The 22,133-nt window shown below is 45.8% G+C and overlaps 4 protein-coding genes across 8 annotated transcripts; 2 read left to right on the top strand and 2 right to left on the bottom strand.

Annotated features, from left to right (window-relative positions):
• Positions 1-4,866, top strand: LOC127770893 (transcription factor bHLH153-like). Of its 5 annotated transcripts, none has more exons than XM_052296671.1 (6): positions 1-287; positions 3,511-3,711; positions 3,816-3,881; positions 4,004-4,069; positions 4,161-4,214; positions 4,356-4,866. In XM_052296671.1, exons 2-6 carry the CDS (start codon positions 3,553-3,555, stop codon positions 4,479-4,481), a joined length of 471 nt encoding a protein of 156 aa, XP_052152631.1. In that variant the 5' UTR covers positions 1-287; positions 3,511-3,552; the 3' UTR covers positions 4,482-4,866. The 5 variants fall into 5 exon arrangements, with proteins under 5 accessions (XP_052152631.1, XP_052152630.1, XP_052152628.1 ...); XM_052296670.1 differs by having other exon boundaries at positions 2-287; positions 3,508-3,711; XM_052296668.1 differs by having other exon boundaries at positions 2-287; positions 3,439-3,711.
• Positions 4,867-10,724: 5,858 nt separating this feature from the next.
• LOC127770889 (B-box zinc finger protein 24-like) lies at positions 10,725-12,068 on the top strand. Its single transcript, XM_052296662.1, has 3 exons — positions 10,725-11,030; positions 11,163-11,510; positions 11,606-12,068. The coding sequence occupies exons 1-3, from the start codon at positions 10,845-10,847 to the stop codon at positions 11,843-11,845; spliced, it is 774 nt and encodes a 257-aa protein (XP_052152622.1). The 5' UTR covers positions 10,725-10,844; the 3' UTR covers positions 11,846-12,068.
• A 320-nt stretch (positions 12,069-12,388) lies between these two features.
• Positions 12,389-15,836, bottom strand: LOC127770883 (uncharacterized CRM domain-containing protein At3g25440, chloroplastic). The gene is made up of 4 exons (XM_052296655.1): positions 15,485-15,836; positions 14,832-15,141; positions 13,865-14,272; positions 12,389-13,524 (listed from the first exon to the last, which is right to left on the bottom strand). Exons 1-4 carry the CDS (start codon positions 15,619-15,621, stop codon positions 12,940-12,942), a joined length of 1,440 nt encoding a protein of 479 aa, XP_052152615.1. The 5' UTR covers positions 15,622-15,836; the 3' UTR covers positions 12,389-12,939.
• A 2,929-nt stretch (positions 15,837-18,765) lies between these two features.
• LOC127770890 (probable calcium-binding protein CML22) lies at positions 18,766-19,961 on the bottom strand. Its single transcript, XM_052296664.1, has one exon. It carries the CDS (start codon positions 19,884-19,886, stop codon positions 19,131-19,133), a length of 756 nt encoding a protein of 251 aa, XP_052152624.1. The 5' UTR covers positions 19,887-19,961; the 3' UTR covers positions 18,766-19,130.
• Between the last annotated feature and the right edge of the window lie 2,172 nt (positions 19,962-22,133).

Raw genomic sequence — 22,133 nt, 5'->3', positions numbered from 1 at the left:
CACACCTCCCTGATCCCCAAATGTCTCTCCGGCCCCTCTGAATCCATCCTTAAAGACTAAACCCTCCATAAGCCTCCTCTCTCTCTCTTTCTTCCAGGAGACAGGTGACAAGGGGGATAGATACACAACGATACTCCGCAGCGCAGGAGGAGGACACATCCTTGATTTCTGCCATCGGAGGAGCTCCTGCCTCGGAGATACACGAAGCTGCTACATCTTCTTCCAGCTCAATCGTATCGACGCTTGCATCTCTTTTGCTCAGAGTGATCGTCGTTTTTCACAGCTTGGTAAGATCACTTCACTCTTCTCCCTAGCTTCGGTATTGATCGATCTTCCTCTCGCTGTGCCTGCAGCAAATGTCTTTAAGCTCATGTAATCCGTGCCATCTATCACCTGTGTGTTCATACTGTGTCACTATCAGTAAGCCGGATGCATGTTAGGCTGTTGACCTGTTGTTAGCTGCACAGGCTAACTGTAGTGAGCAGTGACCTTAATTTATTTTGCACTACATAGACTGCTTGTTCTTTTCTTCTTGAGAGAGAGAGAGAGAGAGGGAGGGAGGGAGGGCCATAGCATAAGCCATGGAGGAGGAGGTGGAGTATGGAGTATGCATGGTGTTCGTCCGTACGTACGTGTCAGCGAGCGAGAGCCTCGGTTGGCGCACGTCGTCCTTTCTGTATAGCTGGCTCCTGGCTGTGTTTGATCGATCGTCTAGCTAACGTCGGAGACCAGATTAATTAGACATGACCTGACGTGCTTAATTAAGCTCTCCAGAAATGATTAATTAGCTACCAAGTGGTCGTTGTGGCTGTGCTGCTGCTGCCGCTGCTGATTGCGTCGCGACGAGGGTACTGATGCTAGCGTCGCCATGGTTAAAACTTAACTACGCTTAAATTGCAGCCTGATAAAAGATCGATACTACGGGTCAGGTGGCAGCTATCCGTCAGGGTTTCAGTCTGAAGCGGTTTAGGTGAAGAGCTGGAGAAGGAGTAAATGCATGTGTGTGTTGCTGATGAGAATGTGATCGGGTCGATCGCTCGGCTGCCGGTGCTTGGAAAACCACCCGCCCGGCCGACGCGTGCATGCCGCTGCTAGTTGACAAATTCCTCAATCACACGCCCCCCGCCACCACCACCACCAGCAGCAGCATGCATGCATCACCAAAACAGACGAGCGTTTTGTCCTTTTTTTCCAGAGCTTTTGTTCCACACCTCTCCCATTTCTTCAGATAGGAAAAATTTAAAGAAATATAAGCTGGTGCATGCATATCCTAGGTAGTGTTTGGTTGGAGGAACTAAAGTAGGGCTAAACTTTAGCCCCTCTCTTGAAAACATAAGTCATAGGGGTTAAAGTTTAGCCCATCTCTCCCAAACAAACACCCCCCTAGTACTGCAGTACATGGTTCATGCAGGCTCAAAGTGAGAAAAAAAATATTAGAAAGAAACAAACTGGATTCAGATGCAGGCAGATGGAACACCTAGAGTAACAAAACAAGTAATTAAGCTGGCTTGTATCACTTAAAAGGACAATTAGGTTTCCGTTAATACTTCCAAAAAGGAGTGATAGCTATAGCTATTAGCTAATCTGTCATGACTATTAGCTACCAGTAAGCGGTGCAGCTGGACGACCTCTTCCTCTAGTACAACGTAGTCAATGAACCTGTTGTCTGAATCCCCGGAGTGGTGCACAAATGGAAGGAAGCAGGCACACTAATGTCGCTTGCTAGCTAGCCTGAACGATAGCTGGCACCTTGTTGTCTTCTCCACCAAAGGATGGGACCCCCCAACTGCTGAGATGTGATGACAAGGAGTACTCCTATGTGGTTGTTCATCATCACAAGCCACGAGACACACACACATACACATCATGCTGCAGTGTAGTGTGATAGATTACGGGTCACGTTTGTATAACTCCTGTACAATAAGCTTTGCTACTTTACACATGTTAGCCTTCCTTTTATTCTTCATACAGGAAAACATGAACTTGTTTGATGCTTCCTTCGGTTCCGTATTTCCTATCGTTGAAGTGTTTTATAGGTTGGATCAAATTTTTTGTATGTGTGAGAGATTAGTGAACGCTTCAGAGGAGTTTACCCCTGTAGTTAGTGTAATTGTGGTTTTCAACGTGAGAAAAAATGTTGAGTTCAAATGTATTTAATATCGGTAGAACCATAAATAGACGTCCTATTAATTACTCCTTGGTAAATGTCATTATGTTCAAAACGACAAAAAATATAGAACTGGAGGGAGTATATGTTTGAATTCATAGTTAAAAATTGGTTTTTTCTGGAACGGAATGGCTTTGGAAGTGCTAACTAGCGGCTCACCCTGTTCCTTGCAAGTAGTAGCATCCTGCGGGTGTAAATATGTCTCACAAGTCACAAAAGATTTCCCGGCGACGGTAAACAGTGGGGCGCTTATAAGTTATAACGTCCTGGGAACTATAGACAATAGATATAGATCATGCTAGTTATATATACTAGGTGAAATAAACTGAGTACATGACATGGTTAGAAACCACAGTAACCTATTAGCTTCTTTTTAGAGCACATGGAATAGCCAGTATATTTTCATAGGGCTAGCTTTTCTAATAAGGTGGCTTGTTGTCTTGTTGAGTGATTTTACCTGGTTCCTTTTTCTTTATCACACCCTGTGCTTGATATGCACAATGTTCAGAGCCCCACAGGACACAAAGTGTCTGAAACCATTTGCTCCTGAGATGTCCTACAAGTGTATGGAAGCCAGTAGCAACACGTTTCTAATGTTGAATCGGTGATAGATAAAGGGTTCCATTATATTATTGCTTTGACCCAATAGTTTATTTAATAATTTTAGCTCAACTGGGGAATACAAGTCACGTAACCTTGGATATTTAAGGAACCAATATATATATATATATATATATATATATATATATATATACATACATTTGCCCTATGCTCCCTATCATATTCCGGTCGCTTCTAATCAATTGGTCTGCCTTGCCAGGAACCTTCGGATAAGTCCCAACTGGCAGCATTGCAAACGAACAAACTTGTCAATTAGCAACTGAACAGTTGAACAGTATTTAAATTGATGGAGGATAGCACATCTCCTTGAGAGTAAAGAACGGCAGCCAGGGAATACTAGGCCACCAGACAGAGAATACTAGGGACCTAATCAAGAGGAATTTTAATTCTTTCCCTATTTGGGATAATTTTCTAGAACATAGTTTCTGCAGGAAGAAAAAAGGGTTCTGAGACACATGATACCTTTGACTTTGTCTTGTCACATATCCTTCTATTATTGTTACCTGTGAGGCAGTTGAGTCCTTAGCTCATAAACTAAGTTTTGCTTGTCTAAGACCAGCCTCTGAACATAGTGATAGCCTGACAGTGATTTCCATGAAACCGACTCTGAACCAACAACTGCACTTGTAAAAAGTCTGCCTTTTTACCAGAGACTGGAGGATTCATAGTAGCAAACAAAGTAGAAGCAAGGTGAAGGTCACTTTCCTCCTGATTTTCAGCAGGAAAAAAAGGGCAAGAAAGACTGAGAGCAGCAGAAGAGGAAGATGATGATGACCGAGGTCGCCAATCACAGCAAAAGGAACCACAATGAAAGCTACTTCACCGGGAAAGCAGCAGTCACCAGCAGCTCGGAGGAGTTTGGGAGCATGACATCCAAGAAGCCGAGGAACACAAGCCCGAGAGGCGCTCCCGTCTCCCCGAAGGCATGTTGCTCAAGTCTAATTTTCACACGTCTTTCCTGTTCTTTCATTTTTCTTGTGTGTTGTTCTGACTGAGGTTTCTTTGTTTGCAAATTGCAATTGATCAGGAGAAGAAGGATAAGATTGGTGAGAGAGTGGCTGCACTGCAGCAGCTAGTGTCACCATTTGGGAAGGTATTTACTATACATTTCTGCACTTGCTTCCTGTCTTCTCTCATCTTTGTGAATCAAACTCATGTTATAAAACTTAGAAGCCTGAGCTCATCTGGTTATGCAAACTCTCTCGCTTTGTGCAGACGGACACTGCTTCTGTTCTTCAGGAGGCCTCAGGGTACATCAAGTTTCTTCACCAGCAGCTCGAGGTACTTGTTCTCGATCACCGCACACTCATTTCTGTGATCTTTAAGCCTGCTTACCTTTCGTTTTCTGTGACTCAACTGAAACATTTTGCAGGTTCTTAGCTCCCCTTACATGCGTGCTCCTCCGGTGCCTGGCGCTGCGCCTGAGGTCAGCTACATCCTTCTACCTAAGTCATCATATATACTCTGAAAGTTTAACGAAAATTCGAAATGTTAAATTTTGGCTAGAAAAAGGAAAACTTTGTAGTAATCTTTGTATGTAACAAGCATGTCACTTGCTGTGATCCAGGATCCCGACCACTACAGCCTGAGGAACCGTGGCCTCTGCCTGGTTCCAGTGGACCAGACGCTGCAGCTGACGCAGAGCAACGGCGCCGACCTGTGGGCGCCGGCGAACACGACCAGGCGCAGGTGAACGGAGGAACCGGCCTGGAGGCTCGGGGGTCTAAGAGGCCTAGAGGAGGAGGGGAGCACTTTTGTCTGGGGGCGGTGTAGAGTTCCAACTTCCAAGTGTCTGACCCGATTCATCAAATCTCCTAACAAAGCAAAAACTAATAAGCAAACCGTGTTTCACTCTCGTCGGATCTCTTGCCTGTAATATAGTAGTAGCTGCAACCCTGCCTGCAGGTCGGTGTGAGACCGTGAGAGTGTGCTACTGATGAGTCTGTGTTAGCGCCGGACATATGTGTGTAATCATCATACATAGCGAGGTGATAGTACTAGACTACCTGATGTGCCCATATGTGATATGTAACTATGTGTCTCTTCAGTAACATGATAGTAGCAGCATGTTGCTGCTAGCAACCAAGTTCAATGTGATTGAGTACATCAGCCCTGCTGTAGTTTTTGTAAGAAGTGCTCAGTTTCTGCTAGAAGCAAGAAAAACTCCTGCATCCTGGAGCTAAGCAGTAGCACAGATGAAGCAAAAAACGGCATGAGCTTTATAGGTGGGCCAAATCTAAGCCCACAATAGGCGAGCCCATCTTGGTTGGGCTTACCATGAGAAGGTGTGGGCAGTTTGGGCTTTGCCTTGGGCTACTAGCAGTTCTCGACTTTTTTAATGGGAGCAGCAGTATATATCCAGTAGGTGAGCTGTTCAATTAGGCTGTTCAACTGGGGGAGGTTAATGGGCGGGCGATCGCCAAGCGATCGGTTTGTCCCCCTCCCCCTATACTCCTCCCTCTTCTCTCCCTTTCTCCTTCCCTTTTTCTTTTTCTACTACAGTACACCACACAATTTTTTTTAAAAATAAAAGTTTGAAAAATTTATGTATAGAAATACTATTTATAAAAAATTTGAATTCAAATTCAAATTTGAATCGGGTATGTAAACTTTTGACTTATAAACTTTGGATCTATAAACTTTAGGTGTATAGAAATACTATATATAAAAAATATTTGAATTCAAATTCAAATTTGAATCAGATAATAATTCAAATTCAAATTTGAATCGGGTATGTAAACTTTGACTTATAAACTTTGGATCTATAAACTTTAGATGTATAAACTTTTGTATAAAAATACTATATATAGAAAATATTTGAATTTAAATTCAAATTTGAATTGGATATATAAACTTTTGGTCTCTAAACTTTAAATGTGTAAACTTGAGGTGTATAAACTTTAGGTGTATAAATTTACTAAAATAGGAAAATAATGCGGTGTCAAAAAAGAAAACCAATGGAGGGGGGAGGGGATGGATCGCTGCCCCATCCCCAGGGTGATCGATCGCCGAACAGCATTTCCGTGTTCAACTGGCACTTAGCACGTTTGTGTTTGGGGCAATTTTGGTACGGGTGCACTGTGTTGTGCCCAATTTAATGGAGGCGGGCCATGCGTTATGTTTATGGCCTCTGTACTGTTGTTGTAGGGGCGTGAAGCAAGCGACGGAGGCCACAATTTTGATCAGCTGGGCCCCGGGTAACAGCGACTGTTCACAATTTTGAGTCATGGAAGCTCCTGGCAGAAACGCACTGATTATGCATTTATGATTGTTTTTTCGTTATATTTTTCGGCTCTATCATGGTTCCTGATGGCCGGCCATCATGAATCTATATAGATTTTGAGCTGAGAGGCTCAAAACTTGAAGTTCTAAGGTGGGGCAAGGTGAATTATTTGAGAACAATCTCGACAGAATTTGGTGTGTTATCATTGTGTTTTTCAACTCCACTTAATCGAATAATGGTTGCAGAGCTGTCATTCTTCCTTACATAAAAAATGTTTGAAAGTAGAAACAGTACTCTCATTTTTCCATGGCTCTCGACTTGTTGGGTCCAAAATCCAAATTACGTTACAGCCTGTTCCGACTGGGGCACTGGACGTTTGCGAGTCATGCGAGACGTACAGCGTCTGAACCGTCAGCTTCTGTTCATCAATGCGGCAAGAATGGTAGGCTGGTGGCCATGCCAACTTGCCCACCACAGAGAAAGTTCCCCCCGTAATATCGGTCCGGTCCCACAAAACCAACCCCCGTGTTTTTTTTGGGTGTTTAGATTCACGGCATAAAGTTTTAACTTGTTACACCAGATATTATATAAGATGTCACATGGGGTATTTGGCACTAATAAAAAAACTATTACAGAATCCGTCAGTAAAACTGCGAGATAAATTTATTAAACCTAATTAATTTGTCATTAGTAAATATTTATTATAGCACCACATTGTTAAATCATGGAGCAATTAGGCTTAAAAATTCGTCTCGCAAATTAGTCACAATTTAAGCAATTAATTATTTTTTAGCCTAATTTAATATGTCATAGAAATGTTCCAGCATTCAATGTGGCAGGGTATAAATTTTTTTTTTTTTTTGTGCGGAACCAAGACAGGACCTAAGATAATTCAACCCCAGTGTGAGTGAACAGTACACACGAGAACGGAGGGTTATGACTCACGAGGCGATGAACCTGGCCTCCCTCCTTCGCTGTACACCTGCCATTCTGGAGGGGGCAGCATTGCCAGCATCCATTCGTCTTGCCTGTCCACGTTCTGTTGTAATGCTAGTATGCTACTACCACTCTGCACAAGCGCAGTACATCTACATGTGGCAGCGACGTCTCAGGTCGGCCTCCTCTCTGGCTGGCTCTCCTTGGCGTCGTAAAATATCGCGGTGCCGAAGTGTGGCTGGCGTGCGATCTTTGCTGCAAAGGAGACGCGTGTGCATGCGAGCTCAGGGCGACAGTGCGAGTTCGTCGTGAAATATCGGTGTTCGATACTTCCAGTACTCCATCACCCGCGCACCGCGCGCGCCACCGGAGAAGTGCGCTCCACGACAAGATACATGCGCGCTAATCCCGTATGTGGACTATGGTGCTTTCGTACAGGCATATGACGAGATGCAAATTAGGCAGCGCCATTAATGATCAGTAGTCTTTTCTGACGCAAGTTCTGTGGAGGTGAGAGGTGATCAATAGTCGTGCTATCTATTAGTGCTCGTACCTGCTAACCAGATAATATTCCGTGCAATTCGACGTGGAGCTAGAATTTTAAACTAAACCAAAATTAACACATACGACAAAATTTTTTGTTAGAATAAATAGGCTAGACCCAATTTTTCTATTAAAATCTCAAGGGCCTAAAAAATGTTAAATATAATAATACCACTCTGGGAATTAAAAGTGGAGTATCTCAACTTAAATAGGGAGTTACTAGAGGCTCTTGTTGACAGGTTGAGGTGGAGATCGGAAAGCCACACGCGCGCGCTCTGCGTCTCTCTCTCGAGATCTTTTTGCAACGGTTAAGAATTCGTAACGGGCAAGATCTCTCACGCATTCTTCCCATCGCTGGTAGAGACCTCCGATCAGATCTCTCACGCATTCTTCCCACTCGAGATCCTTTTACAACGGTTAAGAATTCGTAACGGGCAAGATCTCTCACGCATTCTTCCCACTCGAGATCCTTTTGCAACGGTTAAGAATTCGTAACGGGCAAGATCTCTCACGCATTCTTCCCATCGCTGGTAGAGACCTCCGATCAGATCTCTCTTCCATTGTGTGCCTGTGTTGTTTCTGTTCTCCCCGGTTCTGATCACTTGAGCGCACGAGTGATTGGGACGAGCAGGGCCTCCGAAACCACACCTTCGCGCACGAGTGATTGGGATGAGCAAGGCCTCTGAAACCACACCTTCGCTTGAGATCTGCACCAGGTAGGCGAGTGATCAGGTTTTTGGGGAGTGCTACCGCATGACTGCTCCTCTTTCTTCCTCATTGTCGTTCTGTTCGATCTGCATCGCGATGTCTACTGGTGGCGGCGTCAACGGAGGAGCACCATGAGCAAGAGACGCACCGATCAACAACACCAACGGAGGCAATTCTGCCTTACAATCCAGCGGAGGGACTTTTATAGGGTATAACATCCTTCTGCTACCTTTGATTTTGTTACATCTGTCAGTCGCAATGTTATTGTGTTGTCTCAATGATGTTGATGCTTATTTTATCTTAAGCATGCTCCTAGTTATGTTTAGTTTTATCACTAGATCACCACACATTGTTCATGTCATGTTTATTGTCTTAATATTTTGGATTAAAATATGCCGATATATGACCATATTTCCAACAATTTTGACTACTTATACACCGCCGCTGCCACCACCCCTACCTCCTTCCCTCCTCCGCCTCGCCGCTGTCCGAGCAGGCTGCCGGGAATCACAAGGACAACGGTGGCAGGGTCTTCCTTTTTTTTTTTCCTAAGGCCACGGGGGTTGGAGCCCATGATCTCGACTGGGTCCAGGGCGGCGACGCCATAGTGGCACTGGGCTGGAGCTGACTGCGGGCGGGGGAGAGTAGAGTGGCCACGTCGATAGCGAGATGGTGTTGACCGGGGCAACGACGGCGCGACGCCACCAGATCTGGCATCCCTTGCTAGATTCAGCCCCCTCTCGTCCGAATCCGGCCTCGTCAGTGCGGGAGGCCGGCTCCCGAGTTGGTGGCGGTGATCAGGTAACGGGGTGCGTGTAGGTGGCAAGGTGAGGTAGGAAGGGCGCGGCAGCGGGCACGCCCATGTGATGCCGGAGGCGGGAGGAAGGTGGATGCGGCGGCGGGGATGGGAGGAAGAAGGGCGCCAACTGGGAGCAGAGCATCTTCTCTGCTGATGGAGTGGCTACTCCCAGCTGAGGGCTGGCGCCGCACGGAGGCATTTGGCCAACGGGGGTAGGCCCGCGCAACGCGAGAGGAGACACGCCCGACGACGGCGAGAATGTGGGAGGCCGACGTGATGAGCGAGCGGCGGCGGCGGGAATGTGGGAGAACGGCAGGGAGGCTACCCCTGTTGATGGTGTGGGAGGTCGATGCTGTGGCGGCAAGAAGGTTAGGGACATCATGCGTGCCACGTTTCACGTGAAGGCACGCGGAGGCTGGTCGCCGGGGGAGGGCTGGTACAATGGTATCCATGTGTTGACGGAGGTTGTCTGGTGGTAGAGCATGGAGCGTTAGCTGTGGATCGACAGGGGGTGAGTAGCAGGTGTAAAACCTAGCTCGGCCTTGTTGTGCAAACAACGACGACGTTTTGGGCTTCGTTTTCCCTATTGGGGGCACTGTCGAGCCATCCCTCTCTCTCTAGTGGGGCTGTCGGGTGAAAGCCCTATCTTGATCCTCCGAGACCTCGACGGACAGCAACGTCGGTGCCTATCGTCGCTGTTTTCCCTGAAGATATCGTCTACGAGGCCCCTTTGCCAAAAGCCCAACTCTACCCCCGTAGTACAATTTTGGGTAGCAACTTTGCTAATTCTACTCCAGAAAATAGAGAATACGTATCGTTTGGCACGACTCAAGCTCTAGAAGTTTAAAGTTAGAGCTAGCTGTGCCAAACGGACCCTTAAACTGGTTTACCACGTATCGTAAAGATGCTAATAGTAATTTTATCCCAAAGAACATATCAAATTCTTCATATGGGCTAGACAGCAAGAGGGTTGAGATACTGGCGGTACAAGCTTAGGAAATGGGCGGACTCTAAGGTAGACATTGGGACAACTCCCATCTCACACTATTTGAGGCCGTTTTCATTTTCGCTACTTTTCATTTTCAAAGAAAATCTTTTGAACCTGTTTCAGATTCCAATCTAACATTGTCTATTTCCCATCATCGAGATCGATTGCAAACTATCCAAACCGTTTTCACTGCAGAATGAGTTTTCAACGCACCCTCTTTACAAAAGCGGCTGTGTTACTGTTTATAGTCTTGCAACTGTACGCACTACGCACACGACTTTCCTCCGCACGGGCGACTGCACAGCCAATACGTACAACCCCGTCCAAAGTGAAGCGAAAAATCGCCTCGTATCACATGCAGTGCGCGTTCTCGTTCTCACGCTACTTGCAGGTTGCAAGTGTCCAGAGTTTCCTCGTCGTCCAATACCCCGGAGATTTTCCCATCTCCCGCGGGCCCCGCCGAGCTCCCGTCCACCACTCGCTCGCTCGAAAGACCAAATCAATTTCCGCTCGCCTCGCGCTGCCATCGCCAGAGAATCCGTAGGAGATACAGATACTCCCCCGGTGCTACCACGGCCCGATCGCTGTAGCCGCCAAGAAAAACCGGAAGGCCTCCGTCTCGTCTCCACCACACAAACCGCCGCGCGGCCCCACACCCCCCCAACCGTGCGCCCGTGCAGCCTAGCCATCCGGTGTCCGGTCGGGCGTGACGCACGTTGCGCCTTTTATACGCGCCAGTCACGCCGCCGCTCGTCCCGTTTCACTCATCCGCCGCTGAGCTCTATCTATCTACTAGTTAGTTTATTCGTCTCGAGGGTAAATTGAGCTTTGTGTGCGGTTTTGAGGGGAGTACATCGGCATGAGGATCCAGTGCGACGCGTGCGAGGCCGCGGCGGCCACGGTGGTGTGCTGCGCGGACGAGGCGGCGCTGTGCGCGCGCTGCGACGTCGAGATCCACGCCGCCAACAAGCTCGCCAGCAAGCACCAGCGCCTCCCGCTCGACGCCGCGCTCCCCGCCGCCCTCCCGCGCTGCGACGTCTGCCAGGTAACGTACTCCTCCTACGCGCGCGTGTAGTAGCAATAGCAGAGTAGAGAAGCTGCAGCAGCATGTGGCTGGGAGAGTGGAGACGTGTCTCTGAGGCACTGGTCGTACGTGTTGTCATCGTTGTTGCTGCAGGAGAAGGCGGCGTTCATCTTCTGCGTGGAGGACAGGGCGCTCTTCTGCCGGGACTGCGACGAGCCCATCCACGTCCCGGGGACGCTCTCCGGCAACCACCAGCGCTACCTCGCCACCGGCATCCGCGTCGGGTTCAGCTCCCTCTGTAGCGCCAACGCCGACCACCTCCCGCCGCCAGCGCCCAAGGGGAACTCCAAGCCGCCGGCAAGCGGCATCGCTGCTGCTGCTGCTCCCAAGCCGGCCGTGTCCGCGGCGGCGCAGGAGGTGCCGTCGTCGCCGTTCTTGCCGCCGTCGGGCTGGGCCGTCGAGGATCTCCTGCAGCTCTCCGACTACGAGTCCAGCGACAAGGCAAGGACCTAACTAACAAAACCATTCTTGATAACAAGATTAGCTTAGAAATCAAGAATTGCCTTACTTGACCGTGTGTGTGCTTGCTGTTGCAGAAGGGCTCTCCTATTGGGTTCAAGGATCTGGAGTGGCTCGATGACATCGACCTGTTCCATGTCCAGTCGCCGGCCAAGGGAGGCAGCACGGCGGCGGAGGTGCCTGAGCTCTTCGCCTCGCCGCAGCCAGCGAGCAACATGGGGCTCTACAAGGCGAGCGGTGCACGCCAAAGCAAGAAGCCACGGGTGGAGATACCCGATGACGACGAGGACTTCTTCATCGTTCCTGATCTTGGATGAGATGTTGTTATGTAACAGTAATGCTATGCAAGTGATGTAATTTTGTATGTATGCAAAGAACACTGCCATCTCGGTTGTACTAAGTGTGCTAAGTACATCTTACTGTGGGCGTATGTAATTGTAAGACAATTTGGGCCCAATACTTATCAGCATGGTGTTGGGCATGAACTATGATGTACTATGACATGACGAAAGTTTGCTTGCAGCGTGTGTTCTGTTCGTAGATTATTGTTGCATGTGTGCTGTTCATAGAATTTTTCTGTCAGATGCTTATCAGTGATGTGGAGAATATCATTCATAATACTTAATAACTACCTGGGCGTCCTAAGATAGATGAAAACACTGAGCAGTACCGACTTAAAATTGGAACATGACCCCTAATTGAATATGAATAGTAGAACACAATATTCGTTCAGGAGACCTGAAAATTTCATCCTTACATTCCTTGGCTCCGGGAACAGGTTACAGCGAACATATCTGTGATCTATGACTATGAACTGAAACCTTTGGTAAATATGAGGCTCAAAATAGAGTTAGAAGATCAACACAACAGACCTGAACATTCCTTGGCTCGGTGCAATTATTTTATCCAGGAACAGGTTACAGCGAGCATATCTGCGATCTATGACTATGAACTGAAACCTCTGGTAAACATGAGGCTAGACTAGATCAACAAAACGGACATGCACGGTTGAACTTGATGAAGTGAAAAAACAAAGGATCATCACTGGCCCACAATGCAGATTACCTCGCCGTATACCATTTACTGAAAACCACCACACTTTCTTATAAATCATAACATGGCTACCCTAAACAACTGAGAAACGGAATGGTGTTTCAGGGAATATGAGAGCAAACGCCAGAACCTCCCAAACCGGTTGCAGTACTTCAGGTTAAATAGCTCACTAAATCCCAGCAAGATTATGAAATACCAAATCCTCTCCGCTCTCAGCAGCATCTGTGAATTAATACATGACTTTCCATTTTGTTACCGATATATCTCAGATCTTCTTTCAAGATGCTTGTGCTGCATATAAATGCTTTTTGGCAGTGCACATTAGATGTCGTGAACACTGTGTACAAATTCCCAACTGTCACCTTTTCTTCAGCAATGAACTAGCTCTCAAGAAGATTTTATCAATCTCATCAAGCTCGGATACTTTGAGTTCTTTAGCAGATGAATCGGTCCTATCAGAAAGGGAAGCAATCTTTCGTAGATGCTCTTCGAAATCATCTGGTTCATTGTCATTATTTTCTGAGGGATACTTATCCAGCTTATCTAGATACAACGGTTGCTCCTTGCTTTCCTGTACCTGCTCCTCCTCTGAGTCCGTCTCAAAAATGTCAGAGAGATCCTTGGATTCAGAGTATGTGATAGACTCTGAAGCCGAATCAGCACTAACCTCATAATTTTCATCCTCTAGCCTTCCAGACCCTTCTATACTTTCTGACAGGAGATCAGATACACTTCTCTTGCGAACTGAGCAAGAAGAATATTCTTTCGCAGATGTACTGTTTACACTATCTGAAATACAAGTAATATCTTCCGCTGCATTCTGTCCTTTATAATCTCTAGCTAACTTCATCTGTGCATGAAGATCTACAAGCTCCTGCTCAAGCCTGGGAATGTACCGCCTAAGAGCTCGGAGGCGTTCTCTGTATTTTGATTTATCCAGTGCCTGATTGGAAATTTTAAAATTATAAATGATGAGAAGACACATGACAACTGTTTCTTCTCGTTTTGCATAGATTATCTGCCCTACACTCCACCTGAATAAAGTTGTTGCATGTGTCTTTCAATCCTAAGTTCTAGATCCCAAATGAGGAACACTATATGGAAAACTTACTGAAGCACCTTCCACTAATTAAGAAGGATTTTACTGTGGCTAGTAGTTCTTGGAACATCTGTTTACTAATTTGTTTTTAGCCATTTTTCCAACCTTGCTTCATAGTTCATATCATATGCTAAAGATTTCAATATATTAATTATTGCACCATAAAAGTAGAAAGAAAGCATACCTTTTTTCTAGGAAGTGTAACTTTTGGAGACATTATTTCAGGTGGTGGCTGTGCATAGTTTTTTCCTCTGTACATAATAATCGTATTCCCTTCTTGAATATCCAGCACAATTCCACCACTTAGTCTGGCTAACTCTGAGGCAATTTCCTTAACCTCATCTGGTGTGAATGTCTTCACAATTACCTGTAGCGTTTGGTGCTTTTTCCAGTGCAAATGCATGTTCAGGATCACTCCCTGATATATTCCACGTCTTCCTACAGGCACATAATTTTTACTTTTTTGACCCATCTTGAGGAAATAGAAGTGCTCTTCAGGTGTAAGCACCTCAGGATCATGGGTAGGTTCTGATGGGTCATCCGGTTCAATCTTCGTCAAAGCTGCAACAAGTCGTTCTTCCTTGTTTCGAGCCTTTTAAGGGCCATTGCAAAAGGAAACAATGAAAGACCAATATGTTAGAGGAGTGAAGATTCCACAACAGAACCATAACAAAAACAAGCAAATATACTTTCATTGTAATGTGAACACTGGCACATAGATATTGTTGCAATGCATTGAGTATAGAAAAGACAATCAAAATCTAATTAGACTCTTCTGCATTGAAAATTTTCATCATGAGACTATACTCATGAACATAATGAATGATGATTAGCGGTGTGTGGCTTTGCTTCTCTGATATGCTAGCTTTCTGGGTGGGTTTTGCCTGTGTATGACAATGTTCTTGTTTTGTTTTCTATGGTCTGTGACCGTAAGCTGGAAAACCCAGCAAGACCTACAGTACTTGTTATGCTTTCTTCTGAAGTTTGGGTATCCTTCTAATTCCCAACATGGCATGACATGGAAAGCAGTATTAAAAAAATACTCAAGGTCGAGTTAAATTTGAGTAGAAGTAACTCTTTTTGCATGAACAAGAACTCAAATCAAATATATGAGCTACAAAACATATAAAGGCAATGGCAACAGAACTTACTAGCTTCAGTTTGTACAAAATCTTCTCCTCCGCAGTCATCCTTTGAAACTCCCTTTTCTTCTTCCATCTCAGGGATTTCAAAAATCTTGTCACTGCCCTCCTTCCTTTTAACTTTTTCCTCTTTGCTTTGGGCCTACCAGATTCATCAACCAGCGCAACATCTTCTTGTTTCTGCTGAGGTTCTGCTATGGTATGATTTTGACTATTGACTGGTCGGCTTGTATGGATACAGCAATATATTTGAAGGTTATAACTTTGCCACCCACTGAAGAACCCAACATCTCGGTGAAAAACCTTGTGGGAAGTATAACTACAACAGAATCAGAACTTTGAAAAACAAAAGAGCATATAGACTCAAACTGAACCACAATACGTAAACCCCCCAAGTGTAAAAAGCATAATCATGAGAACAGTGAATTGTGCAAATGTTCCCGTTGCGGCATTTCATCAAACACTAGACAGTTTCAGCGAGCCACTAAAGTTTCATCAAATACCTGCAGGCCGACCTACAGCAGCAATGATTGGAAGCGCAAAACTCAGGTATCCAAATCCTCCTACCCCTGATACGCACTTAATACATTCCCATCGAGACCGCTGAATGTGAATCAGAGACAGAGGAAGGGGATCGATGGGTGTTTGTTTTCGTCTCTTACGATGGTGAGCACCGCCGAGGCGCGCGCAGCTCATGGGGAGGCGCCACGCTGGTAGAACCGGGGGAGGGATAAAGCGCCCGGGACATCGGCCGCCACCCCTTCTCCATCCTCCGGAGCAAGAGCACCCGGCTGCCCATGGCCCACGCCACCCGCGCGGCGCAGCGAGAGTCGGAGAAGGCGCGCAGCCGACGGGGGGGGGCGAGGAGACCCACCGGCCTCCCTCGTCGGGGGTGGTGCGGTGGCCTCAGGCACGCCGTGCCGCCGTGCCGCCGTGGACGGCCGAGCAAGTGCGGCGGAGCCGCGGCGTGGGAGCAGCCTGCACTGCAGTCGCAGGGCGTCTCGCGTTCTCTCGCTTTTACATGGGCTGCTCTACCCACTGGGCCGTACAAAAACCGGCTGTGCGCGAGACTAAGTAGGCCGATTAACTGGGCCGCAGGAGTTGGGCCCTGATTTGATCGAGCAATGGACTCTCTCGCCGTGTGAGTTGTCAAGTGGACTATCTCAAGTGGATTCAACTTGATATGTCATTTTTCAAAAAAAAAAAACTTGATATGTCATTGACTCATTGTCACCATACGATGTCCCCACCTGTGTTTGCCATTTGCCAAGTAGAGAGAGGACCGAGGAAAGACGGCGTTGGAATGGCTAAGATAGTAGATAAGATAGTAGATACCCTCGGTCGCACGTAACGACCAAGTGAAAAACGGAAAAAACCTGTCGTTCGTCGCCGCGTGGGTATCTGCAGCAGCAGTTTCGTGTTGACAATTAGACGAGGAAAAATTCCTACCCGAGACAAAAGGGAAAAGCGGCCAATTAATAAGTCTTGACCTTGAACATGTAGTAAACGAAGAGGCTGAGACCCGGACAAGGTCATACAACCTTGTAAATGCCTCAGCTGGATTAGGTCATTATAGCCAACTATTAACTCCAAATCATTTATAGTCAATTTAATAGCTAATTTATACATCAATTACCTATACACATATAAACACAATTACTAATTGTTTCCACCTATCATATATACATGCATCTTGTAGTCCGAGCTACAGCTAGCTATAAATCTGTAGCCTGCTGCTCTTCTCTCTTCTTTCTTATCTTCTCGAAATATATTTATAGCTGGCTTATAGTCTGCTATTATATCTGCTCTTAGGATCAGCCATAACGGTCTTCTCCCATTTTACCCCGCAGTCTCACATTCACACACAGAAAAAGTCCAACATTAGCGACGACCCAATCAGAAAGTAAACCGAGCTAGGTAGTGGCCGCCGGAGTGGTGTGGAAAGATTATTAAAGTCAGCTCAGCTGGCCCGTTTCTAGTTCAAAGTCACCGCTGACAACACAAGGTAATTAACCATCGGCCGCGATATGCCAATACGTAGTACGCCATCGATCAGTAATGTGGCGCACCATCCAACGGTTGTAAAAGCCACTCTCTCTCGTAGTCTCGTCCTCGCGCACGGGCTACGGATGCGCGGCTCGATCGCTTGGCGCGCGGCGCTCCCCTACGGCCGGGGACGTCCCGACGTGTACCCCCGTGGCGCGTGGACCGCGCGTAATAAGCCCCGTAAATTAAACGCGCGATCGATCGACCACATGCGCATGGCCGGCGCCGCGGCCGCGGGCATCGCGCGGTCCCCTCCCCGTCCGGCTCCGTGCCTCCTGCAGGTCGAGAGAGAAATATACGGGTGTGTCGGCCAGCCGCGCACGCACACGCACGGGCGGTGCGGCGGTGCCCCGTGCCCGTATGATCGTATGGCCAGTACGTGGCCGTCCACCGCGAGCTGAGGCCACGTACGAGAGGGGGGTGTCGTACTGGCGTCTGGCGTTGTGTGGTAGCCGGACGGCTGCCTCTCCAGTCGGTGTGCTGTTGTCAGAGCAAGATCAATAGTATAGCCAACTACTAACTCTAATTTATTTATAGTCAATTTAATGGCTTATTCATATAATAATTATATACTACACTATTAATACCTGGTCTTACTTATCATACACACCCTGCGTCTTTAAGTTCGTACTACAGCTGGCTATAAATCTGTAGCCCACTGCTTTTCTCTCTCGTTATTTATCTCCTTAAAATATATTTGCAGCTGGCTTATAGCCTGCTATTGTACTGCTCTTAGGGCATCACCAATGTTTACTACCTACTTTGAGAATAAGGGTGGGCCCTGTGTCAGTGGGTATTAGTTGTTGTTGTAGCCACAATGGTGCAATAACAAAAGTGGGTAGTACGCTGGGCCCCACAACCATTAGCCATGAGAGAGGAATGAGAGAAATCATTTGTTTATTGCTTATGGCTAGGTAGTAAGCATATTACCTAGTATTTGTTACTTACTACTTTTATAATGTATACAACCTGATAGTAGTAGTATTTTATTTCTTACTACCCACTTTATATGCACATTGTGGATGCCCTTAGTTGTTACATACAGTACGCGCGCGCTCGATTGTCGGCCCAAGCCTCTGACGCTCCAAAGACGCATCGAAAACAGTTCTGTTGTTAATCCAAACGAGTTCTGCCTCAAGGCAGCTTCGTAATTATGATCGGTTTTTGCGAAAACCTTATGTTTTTTAAACCGTCAGATTCCGATTTGTAAAAGCCAATCGATTTTAGTTGATTTTGTTTAAGTTGATGTTAAGTTATATGTTTTATCGGTTTTTGCTTGGGTTTCGATAAAATCAAAATGGGTCAGTTTACATCTAAAAATAGAAATTGGTCTTATCGGTTGTCTCATATTGTCTAATGGCTTATTAGGGAATAAAAAATAATTTATAGGTAAAACTCTATATATATATTCTTATTTCGTAGCGACTTTAAAATTTAGGTTTAAAAATTTAAATTTTAACTTTGGCTTTAGTTTATTAGGGCAACCAATGAGACTTGTAACCATTGATATCAAATCCTGCTTGAAAGTTGGAAAATTCTGACAAGCATCTATTGAGTAATCAATTGGCGAGAATATAACATGTAAAAGTTGGTTTTCTCAACTTCTTCCTTCTAGTTTGTTTTCTTGGAAATATGGAGTGTTTAAGAAACCCGGAAATTTTACAGCTGCCAGCAGAAGCTCTTCAACCAGATCCTAAACTTATGATGAGGAGAAAGATTGGGTGAGCCAACGCTTTAGATTCATCTCTCAGCTGCAGTTTATGTTTTGAAGGGACGATTACTATACCAGCACTCCTTTGTCGTTTAGGAACAAACTACTGTTCATTGGTCCCGATTCTAAGCACTCCAAACATGCAAATCGACACCAAAAATTTGACAAAAGGTACACAAATAAGGATGCACTAGAATCGACAGAGAACAGTAGAAAATGATTTTGAGATGAATAGAGCCAGAAGTGCAGAATCCGGACCTTTCGTGGACTAGCAAGCAGGGGTACCCATGCGGCCATGCATGGAGAGGCAGAGCAGGTGCCAAAATGTTCACCTTTACAGTTTTACACGAGAAAAACCCTGAAAATTCAGGGAAAAACAGAATTTCTTACCAAGAAATTCTTGTACACTTAGTTAATTAGCAATCCCATCAATCTTAACGAACAAACCAAGAAATTTTTGGAGCATACGTGGGGTTACGTGATTTCCTTGAAGAAAGCCAGTATCTACACCTGATCTACCAGTATGAAGCAGAAGTGAAGAGATGGACGGATCAGCCGAGGGCGGCGAACCCACCGCCGCGCATCATCTGGAGGAACTCGTGGAAGTCGACGCGGCCGTCGCCGTCGCGGTCGACCTGGCCGATCATGCGACGGCACTCCTCCGCCGTGCGGCCCTGCTTCAGCCCCAGCGACGCCAGCACGGCGCCGAGCTCGTCCACCGTGATGTACCCGTCGCCGTTGGCGTCGAACACCCGGAACGCCTCCCTCATGTCGCCGTCCTCCTCCTCCTCTTCCTCCTTGGCGCGGCCGTCCTTGCTGTCGTCCCCGCCGGCCATGATGGAGCGGTAGAGCTCCCCGAACTCCTCGACGTCCACGCACCCGTCGCCGTTGGCGTCGATGCGCGCGATCACGGCCGCCAGCTCGTCGGCCGGCACGGGGATCCCGAGCTTCCCCAGCGAGTCCTCCAGCTCCTCCCGCGTGATCCGCCCGTCGCCGTTCCTGTCGAACAGCTCGAACACGCGCGCCAGCTCCGCGGCGTCGGCCTGCTGCTGCTGCTTCTTCTTGCTCCCCGCTCCCGCTCCCGCTCCCGGCGGTGACATCTTCTTGGGAGGAGGAGGAGGAGACGCTGGCGGCGCAGGCGGCATGGTTGTCGTCGTCGTCGAAGAAGCCTCGCAGGTGGAGGCGGCGCCGCGCGCGACTGGGAGGATGGAGGAGAGGTTGGCGGGGAGGTAGGAGAGGAGGCCGCGCGGGAGGAGTGGGAACTTAACGACCGGCGAGGCGGGCACCGTGGGGACCTGGCAACTCATGAGGTCGATCGCTTTGCTTCGCTGTGGTATGGTGTGGTGGCGAGCAGATGGCCGCAACCTTTATCTTCAGCTAGCTTCCGCCAGTGACCATCAACCATGGCCGTATTTATAGCTAGCTATACGACCTTTCTCACTCTATTAGAGCAAGTTCAATACTAGCTCCAATTCATCTATAGCCAATTTAATAGCTCATTCATACAGTAGTTACATACTACAATATTAATACTTGGTCCCACCTGTCATGCACACACGGTGTCTTGGAGTCCGTGCTACAGCTGGCTATAGCCCGCTGTCCTTCTCTCTTCTTATTTATCTCATTAAAATATATTTGTATCTGACTTATAGCCTGCTATTGTACCTACTCTTATACGGAGTACTACTACTTTTCTTGCTTTTTAACGGAAGGAGAGAATGGACGGACTTGTACTTCATGTCAAGGGAGACCTTTTCTTTTTTATTTCGATCTAACATGACGAATTGACTTTTGAATAAAGTAGGTTTGTGTAATAGCATTAGGGATAGATATATCAAATTGAACAAAATGAAAATGCATTTGTTTGAAAGGATGCTGGATTGCTGGGTAGTGGAAAGCCAGGACGGTAGATGATCCAAAAAAAAAATCATGTACAAAGTAAAAGAGAGGGAGGGTTCAAAGGAGAAATTAGGGGACTTGGTGGCACGTTGAAATTCATTGACTTCACCTACAGGAAACAATTAATTAAGAGAGAAGTTATGCTTACTTGACTATTTCCATAGTGTAATTTGGTCAGGTTGTCTATATATCTATTCAGACTCATACTAAAAACATGCCGTCACGTATAAGCCATGAAATAGAAAGAAAGAAAAAGAGTGGGGAATGCACTCACAAATAGTCCAATTAGAAAGAATAGTTAATTTACACTCGATTTATTTAAAAATGGACATCTTGTCACGTCTAGTGCTCAAAAAAATTTTAAACCCCGCAAAACGTACTTGTATTAAGGAGTATGGAAAAAACTTTATATGAACTTACAAGTAGTGAGGATTGTCTGCGGTACTGCTGATGTAGTAGTAGACCCTATGCTGCAGAAGATGTGCATCGGCTTACAAAGCCTCGTAAAGAACAAAAGAAGAAACAAGAAAACAGCTCCAAAATGAAAAGCAAACATAATTTCTGAGCTCTTGCCGTCGTATTCATTCCGTTCTTAAATACTACATCCGTCTCAACCTCGTAATTGCATAGGTAGAAATAAGATCTTTTATGAGTACTCTACTAATAAGTTTATTATAAACTTTAACCGCTTATTTGTTAAACAGTTTTGTAAAAATATGTTTATATTTTGAAGTGTGTAGCGTCGATAATAAGTGGCGAATCTCGAATATAAATTGAGGTGGGGCTACAGTAAAAATATCAAATGACTAAAGCAACTTAGTTTTTATCAACTCAATATTGTTTCTAAGAAACCTATATGCATGTAATGAAAAGAAACATATTACTTAACAGATAACAAAATCTATGACCAAATTATGACCAAATTGGGGTGTATGGTGTACTTATTTCCATATTTGCAACTCTTGGCAAGCATGAATGAGGTGTTTAGATTCAGGGGTGTAAAGTTTTAACGTGTCACATCGAGTATTATATAAGGTGTCGCATAGGGTGTTCGAACACTAATAAAAAAACTAATTACAGTATCCGTCGGTAAACCGCGAGACGAATTTATTAAGCCTAATTAATCTGTCATTAACACATGTTTACTGTAGCATCATATTGTCAAATCATGAATCAATTAGGCTTAAAAGATTTGTCTCGCAAAGTAGTCGCAATCTGTGCAATTCTTATTTTTTAACTTATATTTAATACTTCAAGTAGGTGTTTAAACGTTCGATGTGATATGGTACAAAATTTTAGGGTGACATCTAAACAGGCACGAAGTCATTAGTAGCCAACCAACCCGATCTGCCACTGTCGATAATATATGCATACAATTTTCGTCGATTATTATATAATCATTCAAAAGTAACTTGTATATAAAATGAAATGGTTATAGTTAACAGTGTCGGTTATTCGAGACCGAACGGAATACTTCCTTCTTCCTATTGAATAAGACGCGCACATATTTTAATACTTCCTTCATCCCAAAATATTTAATGCCGTTGACTTTTTAAAAAATATTTGACCATTCGTCTTATTTAAAAATTTTAAGTAATTATTAATTCTTTTCCTATCATTTGATTTATTGTTAAATATACTTTTATGTATAGATA

This window comes from Oryza glaberrima, chromosome 4, assembly GCF_000147395.1.
Source record: "Oryza glaberrima chromosome 4, OglaRS2, whole genome shotgun sequence".
Classification (NCBI taxonomy): domain Eukaryota; kingdom Viridiplantae; phylum Streptophyta; class Magnoliopsida; order Poales; family Poaceae; genus Oryza; species Oryza glaberrima.
Note: the sequence above shows the minus strand (reverse complement) of the source record. Positions and strands in the feature narration are given on the sequence as shown.

Excerpts from the sequence above, each read along its gene's own strand:
- LOC127770890 (XM_052296664.1), bottom strand. The coding sequence starts at position 19,886 with ATGAGTTGCCAGGTCCCCACGGTGCCCGCCTCGCCGGTCGTTAAGTTC.
- LOC127770893 (XM_052296671.1), top strand. The coding sequence starts at position 3,553 with ATGATGATGACCGAGGTCGCCAATCACAGCAAAAGGAACCACAATGAA. Across the intron at positions 3,882-4,003 it reads TAGTGTCACCATTTGGGAAG|ACGGACACTGCTTCTGTTCT; the intron begins GTATTTACTATA and ends CGCTTTGTGCAG. Across the intron at positions 4,215-4,355 it reads TGCCTGGCGCTGCGCCTGAG|GATCCCGACCACTACAGCCT; the intron begins GTCAGCTACATC and ends GCTGTGATCCAG.
- LOC127770883 (XM_052296655.1), bottom strand. The coding sequence starts at position 15,621 with ATGGGCAGCCGGGTGCTCTTGCTCCGGAGGATGGAGAAGGGGTGGCGG. Across the intron at positions 14,273-14,831 it reads TTTTGTACAAACTGAAGCTA|GCTCGAAACAAGGAAGAACG; the intron begins GTAAGTTCTGTT and ends GGCCCTTAAAAG. Across the intron at positions 13,525-13,864 it reads TTACACTTCCTAGAAAAAAG|GCACTGGATAAATCAAAATA; the intron begins GTATGCTTTCTT and ends ATTTCCAATCAG.
- LOC127770889 (XM_052296662.1), top strand. The coding sequence starts at position 10,845 with ATGAGGATCCAGTGCGACGCGTGCGAGGCCGCGGCGGCCACGGTGGTG. Across the intron at positions 11,031-11,162 it reads CGCGCTGCGACGTCTGCCAG|GAGAAGGCGGCGTTCATCTT; the intron begins GTAACGTACTCC and ends TTGTTGCTGCAG. Across the intron at positions 11,511-11,605 it reads ACTACGAGTCCAGCGACAAG|AAGGGCTCTCCTATTGGGTT; the intron begins GCAAGGACCTAA and ends TTGCTGTTGCAG.